Here is a 20821-nt window from a genome sequence, read left to right as displayed (position 1 = left end):
ACAAGAATTGGAAGGCAAGTATGTTTGTTATTTGAGAGGAGATCTTGGAAGCACCAGTTGAGTGGGGAAGGGAAGAGACATTCATAAGCAGGTGGTCACTGTGGGCAAGTGGGCATACTCCAGTGGGGACCCCTGAGGCACTGTGAAGACCACACCTCTGAGCTGCCCTGCTTGAAGAGCAAGGAGCTCAGGTTTTTACCCACAGCTTCCATTTGTCATTGGCGAGGGCTGCTTCTGAAGGTGTGAAGTCACGGGAACTCCCAACCAGATCCTAAGGCGAGCTGAGCCTGCTCCTGTGGCTGGAAAAGCGTTGAGCCAGAGAGCTATGGGTGTGAACATCGCGGGTTGAAGGGACGTGGGCAGGTCATCAGCATGCAGAGTGAACCTATCCCCAGACTTTTAGTTTTGCGGGAAAAAGAAACTCTGACCTGCTTAAGCTACTGTTAGTCAGACTGGGTGTTACTTGTAGCTAAAAGCATTCCTAAGTGATACATGGAGAGCACGAAGAAGCTGGAATGTAGACTGAAGCAACAATTAAGAGCAAGAAGAGATGAGTGATGTCCTGGGCAATTTGGTTCAGCAGTTAGAGTGTTGGTCCATAGGCCAAAGAGTCCCAGGTTTGATTCCAGCCAAGGGCGCATACCTTGGTTGCAGTTCGTCCCTGGCCCTGGTTGGGGTCGTGTGGGTGGCAACCACTCTATGTGTCTCTCTCACATTGATGTTTCTCTCCCTCTCTCTCTCTCTCTCTCTCTCTCTCTCTCTCTCTCTCTCTCTTCCTCCCTTCCTCTCTTTCCCTCTATCTGAAGATAAATGGAAAAATGTCCTCAAGTGAGGATTTTAAAAAAAAGAGAGAGATGAGTGATAATCAGAGTTCTAGGGAAATGTATTTGGATTTCACAGACAGCATCACGGAGGAGAGGGACCTGGTTTCCAGCTGCTTCACAAGGTGGGAATTAGGCCGCGCAGACTGGTTGCTAAGGGATGACCCCCTCTGAAGGGTAAAGAGCTTGGAAACATTTTCATTTGATAAAGAGACAAAGAAACAAAGAAACAGAGACCTGGAGACAGGCGGACAGAGTGAAAGGTCGGAGAAGAGCTGAGAAAAGGTGGAGATGGAGAGACAGTGAAAACTGTGAAATGTGAAAATACACATACCCAAATGCTAACAGCACCATCGTGAGTGGTGAGACAAGAAAGTATATGTTCTCTCTTTCAAATGCAATTTTCAGGATATCTTCATTAAATGTGTATGACTTTCACGATTAAGAAAACAATTAAGGAAAACAAAAATGTCCCACCTCCAGTGCTAGAATTTACAACTCTGAATGAGAGAATAACCACTTTGAATTGCTCCTCACTTTAGTTCTTCCATATTTCTAGAACCGATTTAACTACAAACACAGCTCCCTTCCTTCTCCCCCGCCCCGCTTCTTCTTGAGCAGACCTGGGTCAGGCAGAGCCGGCTTGGTGGAACCAGGGCTGAGGCTGACCGCGGGCAGATTGAAGGTAATTTATGGAGGCGGGACTAGAAGCTACTTTGGAACTGAGAACTGGATTCATTTTTCGTGCTTCTTTCTTTGCAAGAACTGTCTTGTCCTGGAGTCGTGTAGGAGGGCAGTGGGAGGGACACTGGCTGTGTTTATGGAGGTAATGGAATTGGATGTAGATGATTCATTCTTTCATAGATTCATTTAACTAGCATTCAGGGAGCAGCTCGTGTTGCCCAGGTTCTGAGCTGCCCTGGGGATATACCACAGTCCGTGCCCGCCAGGGGCTCCTGGATGGCGGAGAGAGACCCCCCACGCGGACTGATAAGACAAACACGAAGGACTCGATCCATGCCAAGATAGAGGTTTGCACAAAGCCTGAGAAGTTCTGCTTCTACCCACCCAGATACAGATCTCGCTCATGAAATGAAGAAGTCAAGAGAGATAAGGGAGATTCTTATTTAGAAGGCCAGTGGTGACAAATTAAAGCAGGTGGTTTCCAGAGGACCTTGACTTCCCAAACGACTGGTGCTTTGGGAAAGGAATGTGGCTAAACTTGAGACGCACAGGGCTGGAGGACAGCGGAGAGAGAACACAGTGCACCGGTCAGCATGCTTTTGGCTGCGAGTGATAAACAAGCCCATCCAAAGTGGCTTCAACCATAGAGGCGTACATGATCTTTACAAAGAAGCCCTGAGCGAGGTGGTTGCAGCAACAATTCAACAAGTTCACGTGGCTGTCAAGGACTCGGGAGTTTTCTATCTCTGTGTCCCTTAGCCTGGTGAAGAAGAGATATAGTGCCTCCTGCATGACTCTCTTACAAGACGGAGTACCCTTCCCGGAAGCTCCTGGGCAGACTTTGCCTCCTATCCTGCTAGCCAGGATTGAGCCCTACGTCCATACTTTAACTTCAAAGACGGCTTGGTGAAGGAGCACCTCACTTTTCAGCTTCTGTTATAGTGGGGGTGGGCTCTGGCAGCCAAGAAGAAGAAGGGAATGATGAGTAGATAGGCAACCAATAGTATCTGCCTCAGAAGGGAATTAACCTCTGCTGGGCACTGTTTATAACCCTAGCTGTCCCCAAAATTCCCAGCTTCCCCTTTAATATCTATTTAACAATAGGACCCCATGACTTTAAATAGACCAAACTTTTATCAGGTTCTTTCTACAGGATATTACTCAGAATCTATGGGGAATGTTCACATGTCCTATGGACCATCCTTGTGGTTGCTTGGCAACCACAGTGAGCCATCGCTCCCAGGACTTCTACTGTCCTGTCTACCATTTCTTAGCTGCCTGCACCAGGATGCTGCCCCATCTCCAACCGCATCTTGACCTGGAGGTGGTATCCAGTCCTCTTCCTTATCAGCCCCCCAAACATGGCTAGGTGAATTAGGATACAGGTTCAGCTATTGTTACTGAGACCCCCACTAACAGTGGCTTAAATGAAACAAAGCAGAAGTTCATTTCTAACAGTCAGAACAATGCCTGTAAGCAGCCAGGAAGACTGGACTCGTGCATATCAGCTGAATATCAGCCCTGTTTATGTCTCTTTCCTGTATCATTCTCTGTGTGGTCAGTCTGGGGATGATGACCACAGGGTCAGGGTGCCAGGTTCCTTCTATCTTGTTCTCTTCCATTCCTCGCATATTGCCCTTGTCTGCACAGTTCACAGTGAAGCCCACTATGTGCACAGTCCAGGCAGCAGGATGGAAGAAAAGGTGAAAGAAAGAAGTTCCCCTGCCCCCTGCCCCCCCCCCAGTGCCCCCTGGGCCTTAAGGGCTGATTCAGAAGTGAACCACATCAGATCCCACTTCTAGGAATATACCCTAAGAAGCCTGAAACACCAATCAGAAAGAATATATGTACCCCCATGTTCATAGCAGCACTATTTACAATAGCTAACATCTGGAAACAGCCCAAGTGTCCATCAGTTGATGAATGGATAAAAAAGCAGTGGTACATATACACAATGGAGTACTATGCAGCTGTAAGAAAGAAAGATCTCTTATCCTTTGAGACAACATGGAGGGACCTGGAAAGTATTATCCTAAGCGAAACAAGCCAAGCAGAAAAAAACAAATACCACATGATCCCACTGATTTGTGGAATATAATGGACATAACAGTCTGAGGAATAGGGTAGACCCAGAGACGTGGAAGTAGGGTACAGACTGACAGCCCTCAGAAGAGGGGGTGGTAGGGGGAGGGAAGAGATAAACCAATGGACATGGACAACAAAGCTGGGGACGGGGTGGGGGGATGGGGAGGAGGGTGTCAATGGGGTAAAAAAAGAGAAACATCTGTAACAAAAATAAAATAAAAAAAAATAATATAAATAAATAAATAAAAAGCAGTTGCACCAGAAAAAAGAAAAGGAGTGAACCACAGCACTTCCACCCACATGCTATTGGCCAGCATATAGTCACATGGCATATCTAACTTCAAGGGACGCTGGGAAATGTAGTCTTTAGCTGGGCAGCCATATGCCCTGCTACAATACTTGTATGGGGACCATTAGTATCTGACCCAATCACTAAGATGAGCCCATAGCAGGGAACAACATTTCGCTGAAGCATGGAGGATAACAGGTGGGAATTACACAATGCAGAAAGGAAAACCCAAAATGAAATTGTAAGCAAATAGCTCCTAGAGCGCATGTACCTTCATCATACTTTCCCTCATGCCCGCCTTCACCCTCCTTTCTCTCCAGCCTGCCACCATGTTGTGGGAGCCACTCTAGCTCCCATAGATGGAGGCTTCCTGATCCTTTCTCACTAGGATTTAGAGCCACCCTCCCCCACTCCTTGCCTACCCCAGATGTGAGCAGTGGAACGATCCAGGTCCTTCAGAGGACAGCTCCTTTCCTCATGCAGTTCCCGGTGGCCCAGGCGAGGCCAGCAGGAGAGCTGTAAGCGTATTCCCCCATACCTGGGTCCCTCTGCTTTTAGTCACACGAAGTGAGTCCTCTCCACGGGCCGCCCTCCAGCACAAGGGAGAGGAAAAGTCCAGGCCAGCTCCTCCCTCTCTGCACAATTGGGTCTCAAATGGAAGACCATTTCCATCTTCAAATACAAAAAGACGAGCAAATAGCTGATCAAAAACACACGTCTCTCCCAAGAACTCCGGGAACACTGTGTCTAAATGTCAACTTAGAAGTTAATTCTTTTTCTCAAAAAGTCCTGCTATGCTCTTGCTATGGAACCACTCAACTTACAGACATCATCCAGATGCCGTGGTGCAATGGTAGACAAGTTCAACCACCAACTGTTTCCTCATCTGTGAAATGAGGCTAATGACAGACCCTCTCACGGAGCTGTTGGGGAGATCTAGAGAGATGGTAGAGGTAAAATGCTAGATTAGCCCAGGACCTGACCCATAGTTGATGCCCAATATATGCAGCTATTATAGCTACTATTAATAATAATAAACAACTCAGTATGGGGAACTGTATCTGGATAATGTCACAGTTTTAGGACTTCCCCCAAGAACAATGGTTCCTCCCAGAATAAAGGGGGAAGACCATTCCCACCTTCAAAGACAGAAACTGTTTCTATCCCACTTAAGTAATTGAAAATCTAGAATCTCACCTCCAGAACTGGCTACATAATTTGGGGGGCCAGGTGCAAAGTGATTGTGCAGGGCCCCTTGTTCAGAAATGACTGAGATTTTCAAGACGGCAACAGCGGAGCATTACACCAAGCACGGGCCCTCCGGAGCACAGGGCCCCGTGCAACTGCACGTGTTGCACACACGTCACAAAGTCACAAAGCCCTGGCCCTGCTCACCTCCGCCAGCAGGACAAACATTAGAGATGTAAACAGCAAGTTGCAACATATGCTATGGAAACATCTGGAGACAGAGGGCAGCCTGTTTTTTCCACTGTGTAACCTACACAATCGTAGTAACAACAGCTACATGTATTGAGTCCTTGCCAGGAACTAGAAACCAGGCTAAGACACCGTCTCATTCAACCACCACATCCTTGCTTTAAGTAACAGATGGAAAACTGAGGATCAGAGAGGGGAAGGAATTTGTCCAAGGGCACATAGCTCAAGTCAGCCAGATTCCAGGACCACTGTGTGTGCCACAAAAGTGTGCCCCCATCCTGACCCTCTCAACGGAGGGAGGGCAGAGTTTTAGTGACCTCTGGAAACCCTCCCAGACTCCTCCTCTGCTGAAAGCATGGGATCAAGGTCTAACTTCCCTCTCAGACCTTCCCCCAGGCCTCTGACCCTCCTTTCTCAGAACCCATGTGATGCCCTAGTTCCCTCTGAGTGCCTTCTCCTCCCCCCACTGAGACAGTCACCCTTATAGGAGAGGCAAATCAAGAGTAGATTTATGTATTTATTTTTGTTCTATTTTTAAGGGCTTGGAGTAAAGTCTAAAATACTTTATGGGGATGGGGGAGTCTTTATTAGGATGGGGAAGAGAGCCCAGGTGGATGTGAACAAGGAGCCTCTGAAACAGTACAGAACTCACATACATTAATGGAATTTCAGAAGCAATATCTAGAGCTACACTGGATTCAAATTCTGGGCTCACCATTTCTTAGCTGTGTGACCATGGGCAAGTTGCTTAACCTTTCTGTGCCTTGGTTCAAATGGAGAACACTAATTATAGGCTTCACCATGTTGTGGTAGTGATGTTATTAGCTCTTCGTTGTGACTGTTTGTTTCAAGCTTATGGGAGTTCTTGCAGAGCCTGCACACCAGAGCTGAGAGCTCAGAGGCTGAGACCAGACTGCCTGCATTTAAATCCCCCTTTACTATTTATAGCTGTGTGACTTTGGTTAAGAAATTGACTTCTCTGGGCCTAGAAGTGGCATGTGGGTTCAACTGGACCAATGAGATTCAAGGCCAGGACTTGTGCTGGCACCGCCAGGGAAGAGGAGTGCTCTTTCCATTGACGTTGCTGAGCTGCTGACTGTGAGCCTGGAGCTGCTGGGGCCATCGTGGTCACCCCAGGAGGACAGTCTGCCTGAGAGTAAAGCTCACATGGCGAGAAATAGTTAAACGAGCTGTTGAGAGACAGTCATGATGACATTGTTTGAGCCCCTGGATGCAGCTGTACCTGAAGCAAGCCATCTTTGGACTTTCCAGTTTCATGAGCCAGCAAATTCCCCGTTTTGTGAAAGCCACTTTCAGTTGGGTTTTTCTCACTAAAAGGCATCCAGGCAGACACCAGGAGGTTAAGCAACTTGCCCATGACCCGAAAGCTAGTAAGTAGCCAACCCAGGATTTAGAAGCTTCTAACCCGCGGTGCCCATTGCTCCAACATCAGGGCCAGCATTCTGTATTTGTGTGTTCGTTGATTTCACCTCTTTCCCCTCCCGGAGCAGCCACTTTCTCATCTGAAAAATGGAATAACACCTGACTTGCGGGGCTGTTGGAAAATAGAAATGTTGGAAAATGGAAAATGCTAGACAACAGTGTTACCTAGTGCTGTCTGTGGCTGAAGGCGGGAGCTCTGTGCATCAGGCTTCCAGTGAATTGGCCTTTGGCTTTGTCCCCAGTTAGTTATTCCAGGTAATCATCCAACCAGCCAAGGTGCCCAACTATGTTAGGAGAGCACGTGTGAATCTCAGAGGGAAGGGCCACTTCCCTTCCTGGCTATGTCCTCGGTGGTGGTCAGAGGGAGCGGGGTGATCCTGAGGACCCGTCAGCTCTGTTTCTTAGGTAGAAAAAAAGCCCTGTCTTCTCAGTTTCTGGAATTTTCCAAGGACTCATGGGCTATCTGGGAATGACCTGTAGCTTCAGGAAAACAGCACTGAACCAAATTGACTTAGTTTCTTTTCTTCATGCAGTCTACATTTAGGGGTGGAGACAGATGATAAACACCTAAAACAAATATATAACATAATGCCGTGGTAACACTAGAGAGAAAATAAGACACCAACTGCCCGCCGTTTATTAGGAGGCATCAGAAGGGGCCTCTCTGATGAAGTGACATTTCATCAGAGACCGATTTGGCCTCATTCTGGATCCCCAGCTCTTAACACTGAGCCATCTGCCAGGAAAAAGACCAGGACCGATTTTACCAGGAAACCTGCTGACACTGCTAAGTTAGGAGTCGATGATCCTTGGGTAACAGTCATCCTTCTCCACTGACAACTCTTTAGGACATTTAAAAAAGTTTAATGGGTCATTGATTTCCTCCATTAGCTAAATCCATGAAGGAAAGGCCAGGGAAACCACGTGAGATCATGCCTGCCAGGAAAAGATTTCAGCTATCATTACACATGGTCATTTGTTTATTTTCTAACTGGTCGTCACTAAAAGATTCCTAATCACCACCGTCACATCTCTGGGGGATACAAGGGCTTGGTTGGTTCTAGGCCAGGCGTTGGCAGGGGATCGGGGAACTTTACAAATGAAAGGAAGCCTCAGAAAGGCATAGAAGACCCAGTGCCATGGGTCACTCCTCCCCTCCAAAAATCAGACAAGAAGTTGAGGGAGATTAAACAGATGGGAGAGGAGGAGCTATAGAGAAGAATACCATGTAAAGATGGAGACAGCGATTGTAGAGATGCTGCCACAAGCCAAGGAAGGGTTCTCCCCTAAAGCCTTCAGAGGGACTGTGGCCCTGTCAACCCCATTGATTTTGGAATTCTGGCCTCCAGAACTGTTTGAAAATAAATTTCTGTTGTTTTAAGCCACCAAATTTGTGGTAATTTGTTATGACACCCCTAGGAAATTAACATAGCCACTAAACAGCCCAAACTTGCACCCAGCTTTACCCTGCTGCAGTCCCCCTCTCCTCCGTCAAGAACTTGTGCATAGCTTTGGCTCCACTCAAAGTCCACTGCCGTCATTGGGTGACACTCCCTGCAGTCATGAGGGTCACTTGGGCTCCAGATGGGCATTTGATTTATTTACTTAGCTCAACGCACCGGGATAGGAATGAACCAGCCCTGTTCTCTCTTCCCCCAAGGAATTCTGTGAGTACCAAACTAGCACTCAAATCAGTAAGGACAGGAAAGTACACCAGAGCCTGGAGAGTCACTTAAATGGGCTAAGATTTAAATTAGGCAGCTTTCAAGTGTGGGGTTCCCAAAATTTTCACCAGAACTGGCATCTTTTATTAATGTCCTCCATGGAAAACTCAGCTTCTAAAGACATTGCCTATCAAATCAATTGCATTTATTCAATAAGAATTCATTTACCTCTCATTTGCTATTATTTGGAGGTATATAATAATGCAGGTTAATTTTATTGACCAACTCACTATACTAATAGCACTATATATACTCATTCAATCTTCACACCACCTCTATGAGATAGGTACTTTTATTATCCTAATTTTACAAAAGAAAGCAGGCAGAAAAGGTTAGATATTTTGCTAAAGGTTGCACAGCTAAGATTTAGTAGAACTGGAATTTGTACACAGGTAGCCTGGCTCCAAAGCAAGCATTTCCCTGGAGATTGGGTTAGAATGCTGGCTTCCATACCAATATGCAATGCTACTCTGGACAAGTGATTTTGTTTCTCTGCACCTCAGTTTCCTCATCCGTAAAGAGGCATAATAATAGTGCCTATATTGTAGAATTTTTGTGGAGACTGAGAATGTGTAATTGGAATGCCAGACAAGTGCCTGCCACAAACACTCAAGGAATTAATTCAACCAGCGATATCAGTACCTGCCCTGGGCAGGCTTGGGATGCAAACAGGGAACAGAGATAATTCGGTCTGCTAGGTTCTCTGGCCCTGTGCAATTCACAATTCCATATAATGTGCCAGGCCAGAGCTGGATGGCTTGGAGTAGAACCTGCAACAAGGCAACCTGACCAGCCCTTCTCTGTGCTTCCGGGACCGTAGGTGTACAATTAGCTGGGGTTTGCTGGTAAAAAGTGAAAAATTCTTGATATCTGAATCTTTTGGAGTTGGACCCAGAAATCTGCATTACTTGACATTCTAATGCACCATGGAATTTTTGAGTCCAGTCTGAGTATTATTTCCTTGATAATTTGGGAAACTGAAAATCGTGCCAGGACTCCGATCCATTCATTCCTGCAGCCCCCGAAATTGGAGACCCCCAAACGGAAATCTTGCATTTCAGTACAAGGACAGTACAGAGAATAGAGGGCCTTCTTCGGCAGCCTGGTGAATCATGAAGCTCTAAGTTTCATGAAAAGACGGGCGACATCTGGCCAGAGGCGGGAGGCAGGAATGGGGCATTTTTTCTAGGCCCATATTCCAGCTTGGAGCACTGAGGCCAGGGGCCCTGGTGCTGCAGGAACGATACATGGCTACTTCTTGGCCACCCTGTGACTCATCGGGCCTCCTAGAGGTTTGCTCTCACCATCCGAGGTGGCCTGGCAAACCCACGCGCCTTGGGTCCTGTTGCCGGGGTCGCCTAGGCAACGGGCTTGAGCCACGCCCAAGCTCGGAGTTTCGGAGGGGAGGGGGGAAGTGATCACTGCAAAATGTCTCGCGGGGCTAAGGCCACTTCCCACAGCTCCTCCCCCTGACTCCGCCCCGCGGAAGTGCTGGCCAATCTATTTGACCGCTGATTGGCCTTCACTCGTGAGGGCGGAGCCCACGGCAGCGCGGTGCGTACTTCCGGCTGCCGGGTTGACATGAAGAAGCAGCGGCTAGGGCGGCGGTAGCGGCGGGAGTCGAGGCTTGCAGCGGGACTCCCGGCAGAGTGCGCGACGCGGCCTAGAGCGGCAGACGGCGCAGTGGGCGGAGGAGGCGGCGCAGCAGCCGCCCTGGCCCGTCATGGAGATGGAAAAGGAGTTCGAGCAGATCGACAAGGCCGGGAGTTGGGCGGCCATTTACCAGGTGCGGGAGCTACCCCGAGCGCGGCAGGCCCTCCGGTTAGGCCGCGGGAACCTTCCCCTCAGAACCCCCGGCCCCACGCTCCCTCTGGGTCTTGACCTCTGCCTCCGCCCTGCCGCCTGAGGATTCAATCCGACGGCGGCAGAGGCCGGCCCCCTCTCTCTTTGTCCCTCGGGTGGGCCTTCGTCCCTCCCGGACCTCGCAGTCCCCTCTGATCCCCCACTCACCTCACCTCCTCTAGCCCGGTGACCTCAACCTGGAGGCCGCGGGTCTCTGCTCCCCGCTCGAATCCCTCGCACCCCGACCCCGCCCCCCTTCCTAGCCGCTCTTTGTCCCCTGGGGTTGATGGAGCACCCCCGCTGCTTTCTTTTCCAGACTGGACCACCTCAGACTCTTCCTTTGTCTCCCTGGGGGAAAGGGTCCCCCCTCCCCCCTTCACATTTCCTTTCCCTGCGTCCCCGCGCGCGCCGGAGTCCCAAGGATGACAGTCCCCTTCCCCCTTCCTGTTCATTCATTTAAGGGATAGGGGTTGGCGAGCCTGTTCTCTGCCAGGCGCTGCTTAGGCGCTGGAGGTGGTGTTTCCTGAACCAGACAGGCAAGACCTGAGTCCTCGGGGAGCTTGGAGTCAGACTGGGCGGCCAGACGCAGAAGCAGATCATTTCAGTGACAGGTGCTGTGGAAAACAAAAAAACAGCATCGTATGGGAAGGTGGGCCGCCTCACAGAAGGGGGCCAGGGACGCTCTGTCCGAGGAAGGGGCATTCGCTCCCTGAGCTGAACAGGAGCAGCGGCAAGCCATGGAGATCGCAGGCCAAGGTGCTTCCAGCCAGGAGGCCTGAGGTCAGACCCGCCTCACAGGGCCCGAAATGTTACCCTTTCAGGCCGGGACCGGGTCAGGGGACGTTTGTACCCTCTCTGAAATAGCTTCTCTCCCCGGTGAGCATCTTCTCCTTTGGTCATGGCTGAGATGATGGCTCTTCCAGGCCCTTGTCTCCTTGTGGGCTACGCTGGCTCATGACGGAAAGTTAGGAAGGTAGGGTTTTGACATCTCTCTGAAACATCAGATTGAAAACATGAAGCAGACAGCTAAACCCTCTCAAGAAAATATGTGTGCTCCTGATTAAATGTCACTGCGGGGGTTGTGAGGATTAACCAAAACCACACTCGGTATTTTAAATAAATGATGTGCAGAATAGAGAGATTGTGTTTCTTGTGTAAAGGGAGAAGGCAGTTGATTCTGTTTCCAAATTGTGAGATCTATCGGCTGGTAGTATTAAAGTCTATTTCGAGCTCCACTTAAAAAGGGAAAAAAGCTTTAAGCAATTCTTTGGTATGCTTGACTAACAAAAGCCTTTTTTTGGCAGGCTTTGTTTAATGTAGATTTGCATCAAGCTTGTTTGACAGTATTCGTTTTACTTGGACTATAATGTATATTAGTTATTGAAAGACTGATATTCATAACCACTGTGATCTGTGTATGATTGGTAAATGTATACAGTTGGAACCCGGTGTCTAGTCTATCAGGTAATTGAGGGAATTCACCTAGCCACTTTGAGAATGTGTAGACGTGTTGTCTATGTCAAATTTAATGCAACAGAGTCTAAAGTAGCTCTAAATGAAAAACGTGTTGCTTTGAAGCGTTGGACACTGTGATATATATATCTCGTCTCACGTGGCGGTGGTCTCCACGAGTCATTGGGGGAAATCTATTATGCCGAAACTGAGTTGGCAACAACAGATCCATATTCTAAAAGAATTTGATTTCTTACTGTTTCAGGCTAGAGCTTGGAGCATGTTCATCTTTAATTTCCCTCATTGTTCTTAAATTTCTTTACCGCATTTGAACACCAAGACTTAGTCAAGATTGCTGGATGTTGAGATTCCCTCAGCTTCTTAACTGACTGCCACGTTCTCGGAGGTGGTGTCTTTTGACCTTGGTTGTCCATTATGGGCTTTTTCACCTCTACTGTGCAGGTATTTTTCTTTTCTAAAATTGAAATCCGAAGCTCTTCTCCTTTTCGAGTTGAAAAGTGGCTCTTTATTGGGCAGTGTGGCATTTTTTAAAATGTAGAGTTCAGATGACCTTGAGTTGAAAGTGGCACATTTCCCAAAGTGTGTGTCAATTTACCGAAACCATTATTTTTTCAGGAATTAAAAGAAATGAGTTTCAGGTTGGGAGAGAATGGAAGTTAAAAAAAATTAACAGTTTATAGCATGTCACAATGAGGACAGTCCTTGTACACAGTCTATTAAGCTTGCTTAGTCTATTGTGATTAGAAAAATATAGTTTCTGTTTAAAATATTATAAACAAGGCAGTGCAGTTATTTCTCATGATACTACTTTTCTAACTAGAACAAAAAGATGCAGAAACTTGGCAACAGTTGGGAAATGAACAAAGGGTAAAAGTAGACTTGAATGCTGAGGAATGTGGTAGCTTAGAAAACCAAAGTGTCAGGCAAAATTCTATGCAAGCTTAATCTGATAAAATGAGCATAACTTTTTCATTTTTAGCGCTAATAAATAGCATAGGTACTAATAAGCATTTAGGTTTATAAAAAATCAGCTTTGACAGCATATGTAGATGGCTTTAAAAATGGTTTTCTATCATTTGTGCCTGGTTTGAAAAGTGGGAGTAATACTTACTTAGTGAGCTTAGAGTTTGAGTTGGTTGTTCTGGCTGTCCAAGCAGAGACAGAACACGAACAGGGAAAAGGGATTGGTTTTTGGAGCTAGGATGAGAGAAGACAGGGTTTGAATGAATGAAAATAGCTGATAAGCTGCTCTCCATCTGTAGTTTAAGCTTTGGGTCAAGTGTTTTGTTCTTTCTCTTATCTCTAAATTCTTTGATTCTGACACTCTTCACTATTTTTCAATGTAAATGATTTGATTGTTTCATATAAAGGAGGTTGCAACTGCAGCTTGTGACTTGAAGGCAAAATTTATTCCATGCTACAGGCAGTCTTTGTAAAATAGGCCACTCTTCCAAATGACATTTGTTTTTATAGCTGCTTTCATTATGAAATGCGATCTAATGCATATCTAGGTTAAGCCATGTTATAACAATAGTTCATTAAAATTCTTTACTGCTATATTATCGCTTATGTCATAGTCCAAGAAAATGAATATTAAAATTCTCCAATATTGTTGATTTAAATACCAGTCTCTTCAGAGAAAAACTATTTTGTGAAGAGTAGACAGATCTATATACACTATGACTCACTTCACTTAAAAACAAAAAAAGACAAACGGAAATGACATGGAGAGATTGGGAAGTTCTAGTCATCTTCAGTGACCCATTAGATCTAAATGTTCATGTTTAGTCCTTGTTTTAGTGAACTAAATTTAGGTGTCTGATCACCACTTTGGAAATGGTGTAAAGTCCTTTGTAATTGTCTGGGCTCATATTAAATTAACTGGGAGCACAAGGAGAAATAGTGGAGGGAACTTTCTGCTATCATTATTTGTTTGACATCACTGCCATATTTATAGGAGTACTTTGGTACTTTTGGAAGTACATAAACACAGGTCAGCTGGGGGATAATGCTAATGCAAATGTTCTTCAGTTGCCAATTACTGCATTTTGCATTTTAGCAAGAATAGCTCCTCCAACCTATAAAAATACCTGGTATTGAATAATGTGATTGAATGTATACAGAATTTCATGATAGAAATGAATACGAAGTTTCCTGTAGGGGGTTTTTCAGAGTATAAACTGTTGGAATAATGACTGTGCCTTTTCTTTTTCTTTCTTTCCTTTTTTTTAAATTTTTTTTATATTGTCTGTTTCTGATCTTTTTATTCAAATTAAAAAAAATTTCTTTATTGATTTTTAGAGAGAGAAGAAGGGAAAGGGAGAGAGAGATAGAAATATCAATGAGAGAGAACATCTATTGGCTGCTTCCTGCATGCCCCCCACTGGGGATGGGGCCCACAACCTGGGCATGTGTCCTGACCAGGAATCGAACCAGTAACCTCTTGGTGCATGGGTTGATGCTCAGCCACTGAGCTACACTGGCCAGGCTGTTTTCTGATCTTTTAAAAAAAAATGTTTATATTGATTTTTTTTATTTTTTATTTTAAAGAGAGAGAGAGAAACACCCATGTGAGAGAGAAGCATGGATCAGTTGTCACCCTGAACAGGGGTTGAACTCACAGCCTGGGTATGTGCCCTGACCGGGGATTGAACTGCAACCTTTTGTGCATGGGATGATGCTTAGCCAACTGAGCCAACTGGCCAGGGCTGTTTTCTGATGTTTTAGAGTGCAGAAATTTTGTCCTATGATGTGCTTTTAATTGCTGGTACTTTTTCTTAAGCCTGCCTGAACCCATATGTGTTTTCCACACTGGCATTTCTCTCTACAGTGTTTGTGTGCGTTCGTTCATAGTAACCAACTAATACTAACAGGCTGGGCATGTTTCTTGCTATTGCCCATGTTCTGGAAAATGGGAAGTCTAGCTGGGTCATTGTTTCCAAGACAGCTTAGTTTGGTACCAGGCACTTGGTTCGTGTTTTGAGTATCCAGGAGTACTGGGGACTTCGAACTAGTTCTTGATTCCCCCTACCACATTTTGTTGATTGGTCACCATAGCATTCTTTCTACCACCCCAGTGGTCTACATTCTCAAACAACTACAGCTGTTTCTAATTTCACAGTAGAAATGAGTGAAACCAGTTACATATTAATATGGTCCCTCCAAGTCTCTCCACATCCCCTCTCCCCCTACCATGTGTATATTCTTCACATTGTCGCTGATCATTGTGTTACAAACAGACCTGAGTCTGTCACTCCTCTGCTCAACTACTTTCATTGTTTTCATAATATCTGTTAGATCCAAACTCCTTAGCATGGCAGCCAGGTTCCAGCCATCCCCTCCCATGTGTCTTCTATTCTAGCCACACTAGAAGTTACAGCATTCTTCAGACTCATCCTTCTCTTTCATTCCTCTATACCTTGGCTCAACACTTTGTCTAGCTTGCATTTTCCTCTCAGATGTGTGCCCCTCACACTAGATCTTCGCTCTCTCACCTGTGTGTTTCTTTTTTTTTTTTAATCCTCACCCAAGGACATTTTTGCATTTATCTTCAGATAGAGCAGGAGGGAGGGCGGGGGGAGAGAGAGAGAAACATCCATGTGAGAGAGAGACATCGAGTGGTCGCCACCCACATGACCCCAACTGGGGCCTGGGACAAACTGCAACTGAGGTACGTGCCCCTATTGGGAACCGAACCCGGGACGCTGGTCCGCAGGCCAATGCTCTAACCGCCGAGCCAAACCGGCCAGGGCTCACCTGTGTGTATTTCCATACAACTTCACACTTATCTCTTCTGAAGCCTTGCTCTCGTGGGAGCCGTTTCTTTAGATCCAGATCTATCTCCTCCAGAGTCCAAGCTTCCTGAGACCAGCTAGTCCATCTTTCTCATTTATCTTGGTGTCCTCTGCACCTGGCACAAAGTAAGTGCCTAACAAATGCTGGAACTGAATTGGTTGTCAGCACTTTGCCAGGCCCTGACAATGTAAAGACAAACAACACATGGTTCCCAACTCCCATTCTAGGGAGCGGGGATGAGAGTACTAATAGCAGAGGTGACTTTTGGAGAAAACCATCACATTGTGAACCCACTTGGTGACTTGAAGAAAGGCTTGAATTCTTACCCGTAGAAGTTGATACCACCAGTTGTTTCACAGGAACTTTAAGTTTAACAATAAATTTATACTTGGCCTGAGGCGAACTTAATGGGAAGTTTGCAGGTGCTATATCTGTCTCTTTAAGAATTGTTGAATTACTCTCATCATCACTCTTGACTTGTTCTCACATGCTTTCTAGAGGGCTTTGCATGTAGTTTGTAAAATGGTTTTTGATTGTGGGATGTAAAATATGGTTCTCTGTAAAGCAGCAACCCTACAATGTCTGTGATTTTTTCCAAAGTATAAATGATAAAAGCTAACATTTTGGCCTTTGATCAGCCCATCCTTCAGGCCAAGAGAGTAGTTTAATCTTTTGTTTTTTTCTGTAGTCTTAGCTCTAAAACTAACAATGCTCAGTGGGTTCCCTCCTTTGTAAGAGTTACCCTGGACTAGCTGATCATGAAATTCACTTTGAGTAATAAAAGTCTTTAATGTGCTCACAAAGAAAATTTAGTGTTCCTGAAGTAATCCTTGTAAAACACTGCAGTGGGTACTCAGTTTTGTAGGGCGTGTGGATGTCTGTGGGTACAGTTAAGCTAAATAATTTATAGGGGTTTTGTGAGTGGAGTTAAGGACTCAAAAGAATTGACTTTTTTCCCCAAGAGGTATTAAATTAAACATTCTTACTAAGTAGGGTTCATTTGATTTAGTAATGTGGGAAAATGAGTGGCCCTGACACATGAGTTATTTTTTCTCTGAAGTAGCAATTGGGTGGTTTTTCCTGTAAAAGATAGAGGAACTGATTCTTGAGAATTTACGAAAGGCCCAACCCGAGCTAGGTACGTGAAGGGTAGCTGCCCTTATGTTGTAATTTTTTAAAGAAACCAACATCTGGTCTAAACTTCATTTGAATAGTGTGATAGTTTACATCCCTGCCATGTTTGAGAAGAAAGTACCTAAGTCTCCAGCAGTTTAGAAATAATGATTTACTTTGTGTAGAAGTGGGCTTCCTAGTTCACTAGCTGCTGCCCTCTTTTTTTAAGACAGCTTGACATAATCATGAGTCTCTAACTGACGGTGTGTACATTTTGAATGTCTGAAAACTGGAAACAAGACCATTTCACGTGGGACCCCCCCCCCCAAATAAATAGCCAAAGAAAAGTTTAGCTCCCCTCTCCCCAGATCAGTGATCTTTGGGATGTGGCACAAGTTACACTGCAGACAAAGTAATACTACTGATTTTCAGTCTTTTCTTTTTTTAAGTGACATGATTCAATTAGCAGTTCTGAATGCTTCTATTTCCACGAAGGACATGAAGTTTTATGGTGCAACATGGTACTTAAAATTGGTACTTCCAGAAGTTAGTTCTTCAGTATGGACTCAAAAAGTAAACGGCTTATTAACAAAGTGACATTTGAGGCCTGTATTTTCTTTGGAGAATATATGTATTTCCTGCTACTATTTATCTAGTACTGTGCCAGGAACTTCTAAATCCTTTCTGAGGTTTAATCACTGTTGATGGAAACCTTTGGGCCCAAGTGGTCTGTGTCCTGAGTGGGCTTCTCTTTACTGCGGAGGTTTCTTCCCAAAGACTGAGTGAGGCATGTTTTCTTTACAGATGAAGAAGGAAAAGCCTTGACTGGTGAGTGACACCACTGGCAAAGATAAGATGAGCATAGCAAATCTAGGTTTCCAAAATTGTATTTGAAAAATTTATTAGTTAGTTATTAGGGAAAACTTTTCCTTATCTCCGTTATTCTATTAAGAAACATCTCTCCCCTTTATTCTTTCTTCATGGATATCTTATTGGTGCTTCTCTTCCTTTTGAAGAATCTCGTTTAAAGATTGCCATGCTGAGTTCCAGCAAACAGTATAGCTAGTTTTTATTCTGATGAGTACTGATTAACTCGGAGGATTATACACTATTGTGACTTGCTTACAGGAAAGTGGACATCAGGTAATTAATTATTCCAGATAGTTGGAGCTCTCTTAAGAACATAGGCTTGCTTAAAAACATCTGCAGGTGAAATCAATTCTGAATATAACTTCACTCAAGAGAAGAAATAGGCAAGCTGCATCTAGCATAATATAGTAAAGTAGTTTTACATTCGTGATAGTTAAACATCGGTCACTGTTACATTTATTCCGTTCAGATTTTGTGTAGCCTCACTATTCGAATAGTCAGGGTGTAAGCTTGCTTCTGCAAGGATAAAGGCAAAAGATGCCTTCATGGGTCACAGATACTTGTATGGCTCCCTTTTGCACAGAAAGAAGGGGCCTCTGCCCTGGCCAGTTTGGCTCAGCAGTTAGAGCATTGGCCCACAGACTAAAGAGTTTCAGGTTTGATTCTGGTCAAGGACATGTACTGCGGTTGTGGTTTGATCCCCAGCCCTGGTTGGGGTCATTCGGGAGGCAACCAATTGATGTCTTTCTCTCACATCAATGTTTCTCTCTCTGTCTCCCTCCTACTCTGTCTGAAAATCAATAGAAAAATATCCTCGGGAGAGGATTAAAAAAAAAAGAAGGGGCCTCTGAGAAGATATGCAGTGGTCTTTTTCGGGGGGGAGGGATATTTTGTTTTGTGTTTTTTGTTGGCATTGTTTTACTTTGTTGTTTTTACCATGGTTTGGGCTGTATTTTAAGAGCATCTTAGAGGTAAGAGAATTATTCTTTACTACCTGGACACCACCTCTCTGTTGGTAGGGTCTTTAGGATCAGCCTCCCAAAGACCCTGGGGTAAAACAATGTTGCAAGATCAGGAAGTTGCATTAAGCCACATGGGGTTTACAGGCACAAAGCCACATTTCTGGAACAACCCCCAGTACACCAGGTGATTTAGCCACACTGAAGGATCAGCTGGCCACATCTCTCTTGAATATTCCTTGGGAATCCACATCCTGTGATTCTGGGTTAAAAAGGAATGAGTCCTTTATGTACTTACGGTACCATTTCTAAGTATATTTAAATAGTCCTCATGTCCTACTGACAGTTTTCATGATACACCCTAGGGATATGAGTGTCATTAGCAGTGTTTCATTTCATCTGTTCTTGCCACATATAACTACCCAGGTCTGCAACTTTCTCTTCTACCTGCTAATAAGAGTGCCTTTGAGAGTCTGAGTAACTATTTTGGAGTCGACAGTGGCAGTTGGTAGTTTCTATACTCATCTTTACTTCAGCACTTGTTTCCATCCTTTGGGAGTTTGAATTTCCCCCAGAAAACATAGTTGTCACTCAGAGAATCACTGTAAAAGTAGTTGAAGGTGAACAAACCCATTACCTTTTTTTTTTTTTTTTTCATGAATGCATATTTGTCAACTAAACTTCCTCTTGCAACTTGTTCTACTACTTGATGACAACAAGCTTTTGTGTTTCCCAACAGACTTTGTTGTTTGGAAAATGTTGCTTTTGAAAGTAGAAAATAAATGGCTGTAGGAGATGGAGGCAAACTTTGGTTTGAAGTAGAAGTCTGGTATGTCCCTAGTGCTCAGTGTGAAACACAGCTGGAGATGGGTGTGGTCCGTCATCTAAAATTTCCTATCTTCAGTTTGAGGGGGTGGTTACCATTCTAACCACTTAAGAACTGCACGGTACATGCTGTTTTATTCACAGGGCAAAACTTTGCTCTATTGGTTCTCTTTATCCTTGCCTTCAAATTAATAAAATGTCATTTTTCTGGTAATGTTTACATGCCAGGTCCACTTTAGAAGGAAGAAAGGATACAATTGAAGTTAAAGGATTACATTGGCACCACACCTTTAGTTTTGTAAATGCCTTTAGTGTTTGATTTTTGTAGGTTGATCATAAGGAAGTGATAAGTATGTTAGGTTATTTGTGGTTTGAGCTAATTTTAGTCTCCTATTCTCAGCTTGCTTTATATCCTTTGACATTAAAACATGCTTTCTAGAAAGATATTTTTAATGTAGGACACAATCTATTTTCTCTATTTAGGCTACATTTCAAAAAATGCTTCTCAGTACTTTGAAAATTGGGCAGTTTGAAGCATAATAACATTATTTGAAAATCATTGGTTCCTTTGCTTAATGACTCTACTTTCCCAGCAAATAAAGTAGATTCTTTCAAAGAGGTTTGGAACTCTTGTTCCAAGCCAATGGCCAAAAGAGCATAGTTGATATTAGAGGATTTAAAAAAAAATTCCAACCAATCTGAGATGTATCGAAGCAAGACTTTGGGTATAGGAAACCTTCCCTGCCCTGTCCCCTTAGTGACAGAGCCTTTAGCTCCTAAGGGCTGGGGTTTGTCTGTCTGCAATACGGTTATTGGTTTCGCACAGAACAGTTTTGTTTCAAAGCTGTAGTCCCAAACTGCCCTGCTACGCTTAACTAACCACCTCAAACATACATGCCTCCAGGGACTTGTGAGGTAATGGAAAAAGAGGACTGGGGCTTCTGAGTCTGTCTGCCTTTGACTGTTGTGGGACCTGGAAGGAGTTACATGCAGGATCTGTAAAATGTGGTGATTGGACCAGACAGCCTTATAGCACGATTCAAATCTAACATTCTGCAACTTTATGGTCACATGAGGAGTCAGGAAAGTGGGGCAACCTTTTTGGAAAAAGTTGGGGCTTCATGACCTACTCAAGCTGGATTTGGATGTTCTGTGACCCTCCTGATCTAAAAGAATGACAGATCTTAAAAATTTCATATTAACTCAAATTAAACTTAAAAAAAAACCCCATCATTATGTTCTTTAAAAAATAATAAAATGCTCTGTGAAGTCATAAATCACATTATTTTATAAAATTACCAAATGCCACATTGATGAATGCAGTTCCCTTTGAAATGTTTCTCATGTTTAAAGGGGATTATTGGGTTTTGTAATTGGTTCAGAAACTCCCATTCAAGGGAGAAATGCAAAGTCTGATCTGTGTTCTACCCTCATTCATAATAAAACTCAATAATAGCTAAC

At 44.5% G+C, this 20821-nt stretch overlaps 1 protein-coding gene across 1 annotated transcript in view; it reads left to right on the top strand.

Moving 5' to 3' along the window:
• Window positions 1-10038: 10038 nt before the first annotated feature.
• PTPN1 (protein tyrosine phosphatase non-receptor type 1) overlaps window positions 10039-20821 on the top strand; it is a 70849-nt gene continuing 60066 nt past the window's right edge. Inside the window, exon 1 of the mRNA XM_036244249.1 lies at window positions 10039-10269. Coding sequence (XP_036100142.1) covers window positions 10207-10269 — 63 coding nt within the window. The 5' untranslated portion in view covers window positions 10039-10206. The remainder of the gene's footprint in view (window positions 10270-20821) is intronic.

The sequence above is a fragment of the Molossus molossus genome, unplaced genomic scaffold (genome assembly GCF_014108415.1).
Source record: "Molossus molossus isolate mMolMol1 unplaced genomic scaffold, mMolMol1.p scaffold_m16_p_6, whole genome shotgun sequence".
Classification (NCBI taxonomy): Eukaryota; Metazoa; Chordata; class Mammalia; order Chiroptera; family Molossidae; genus Molossus; species Molossus molossus.
This window is presented reverse-complemented; position numbering and strand designations above follow the sequence as displayed.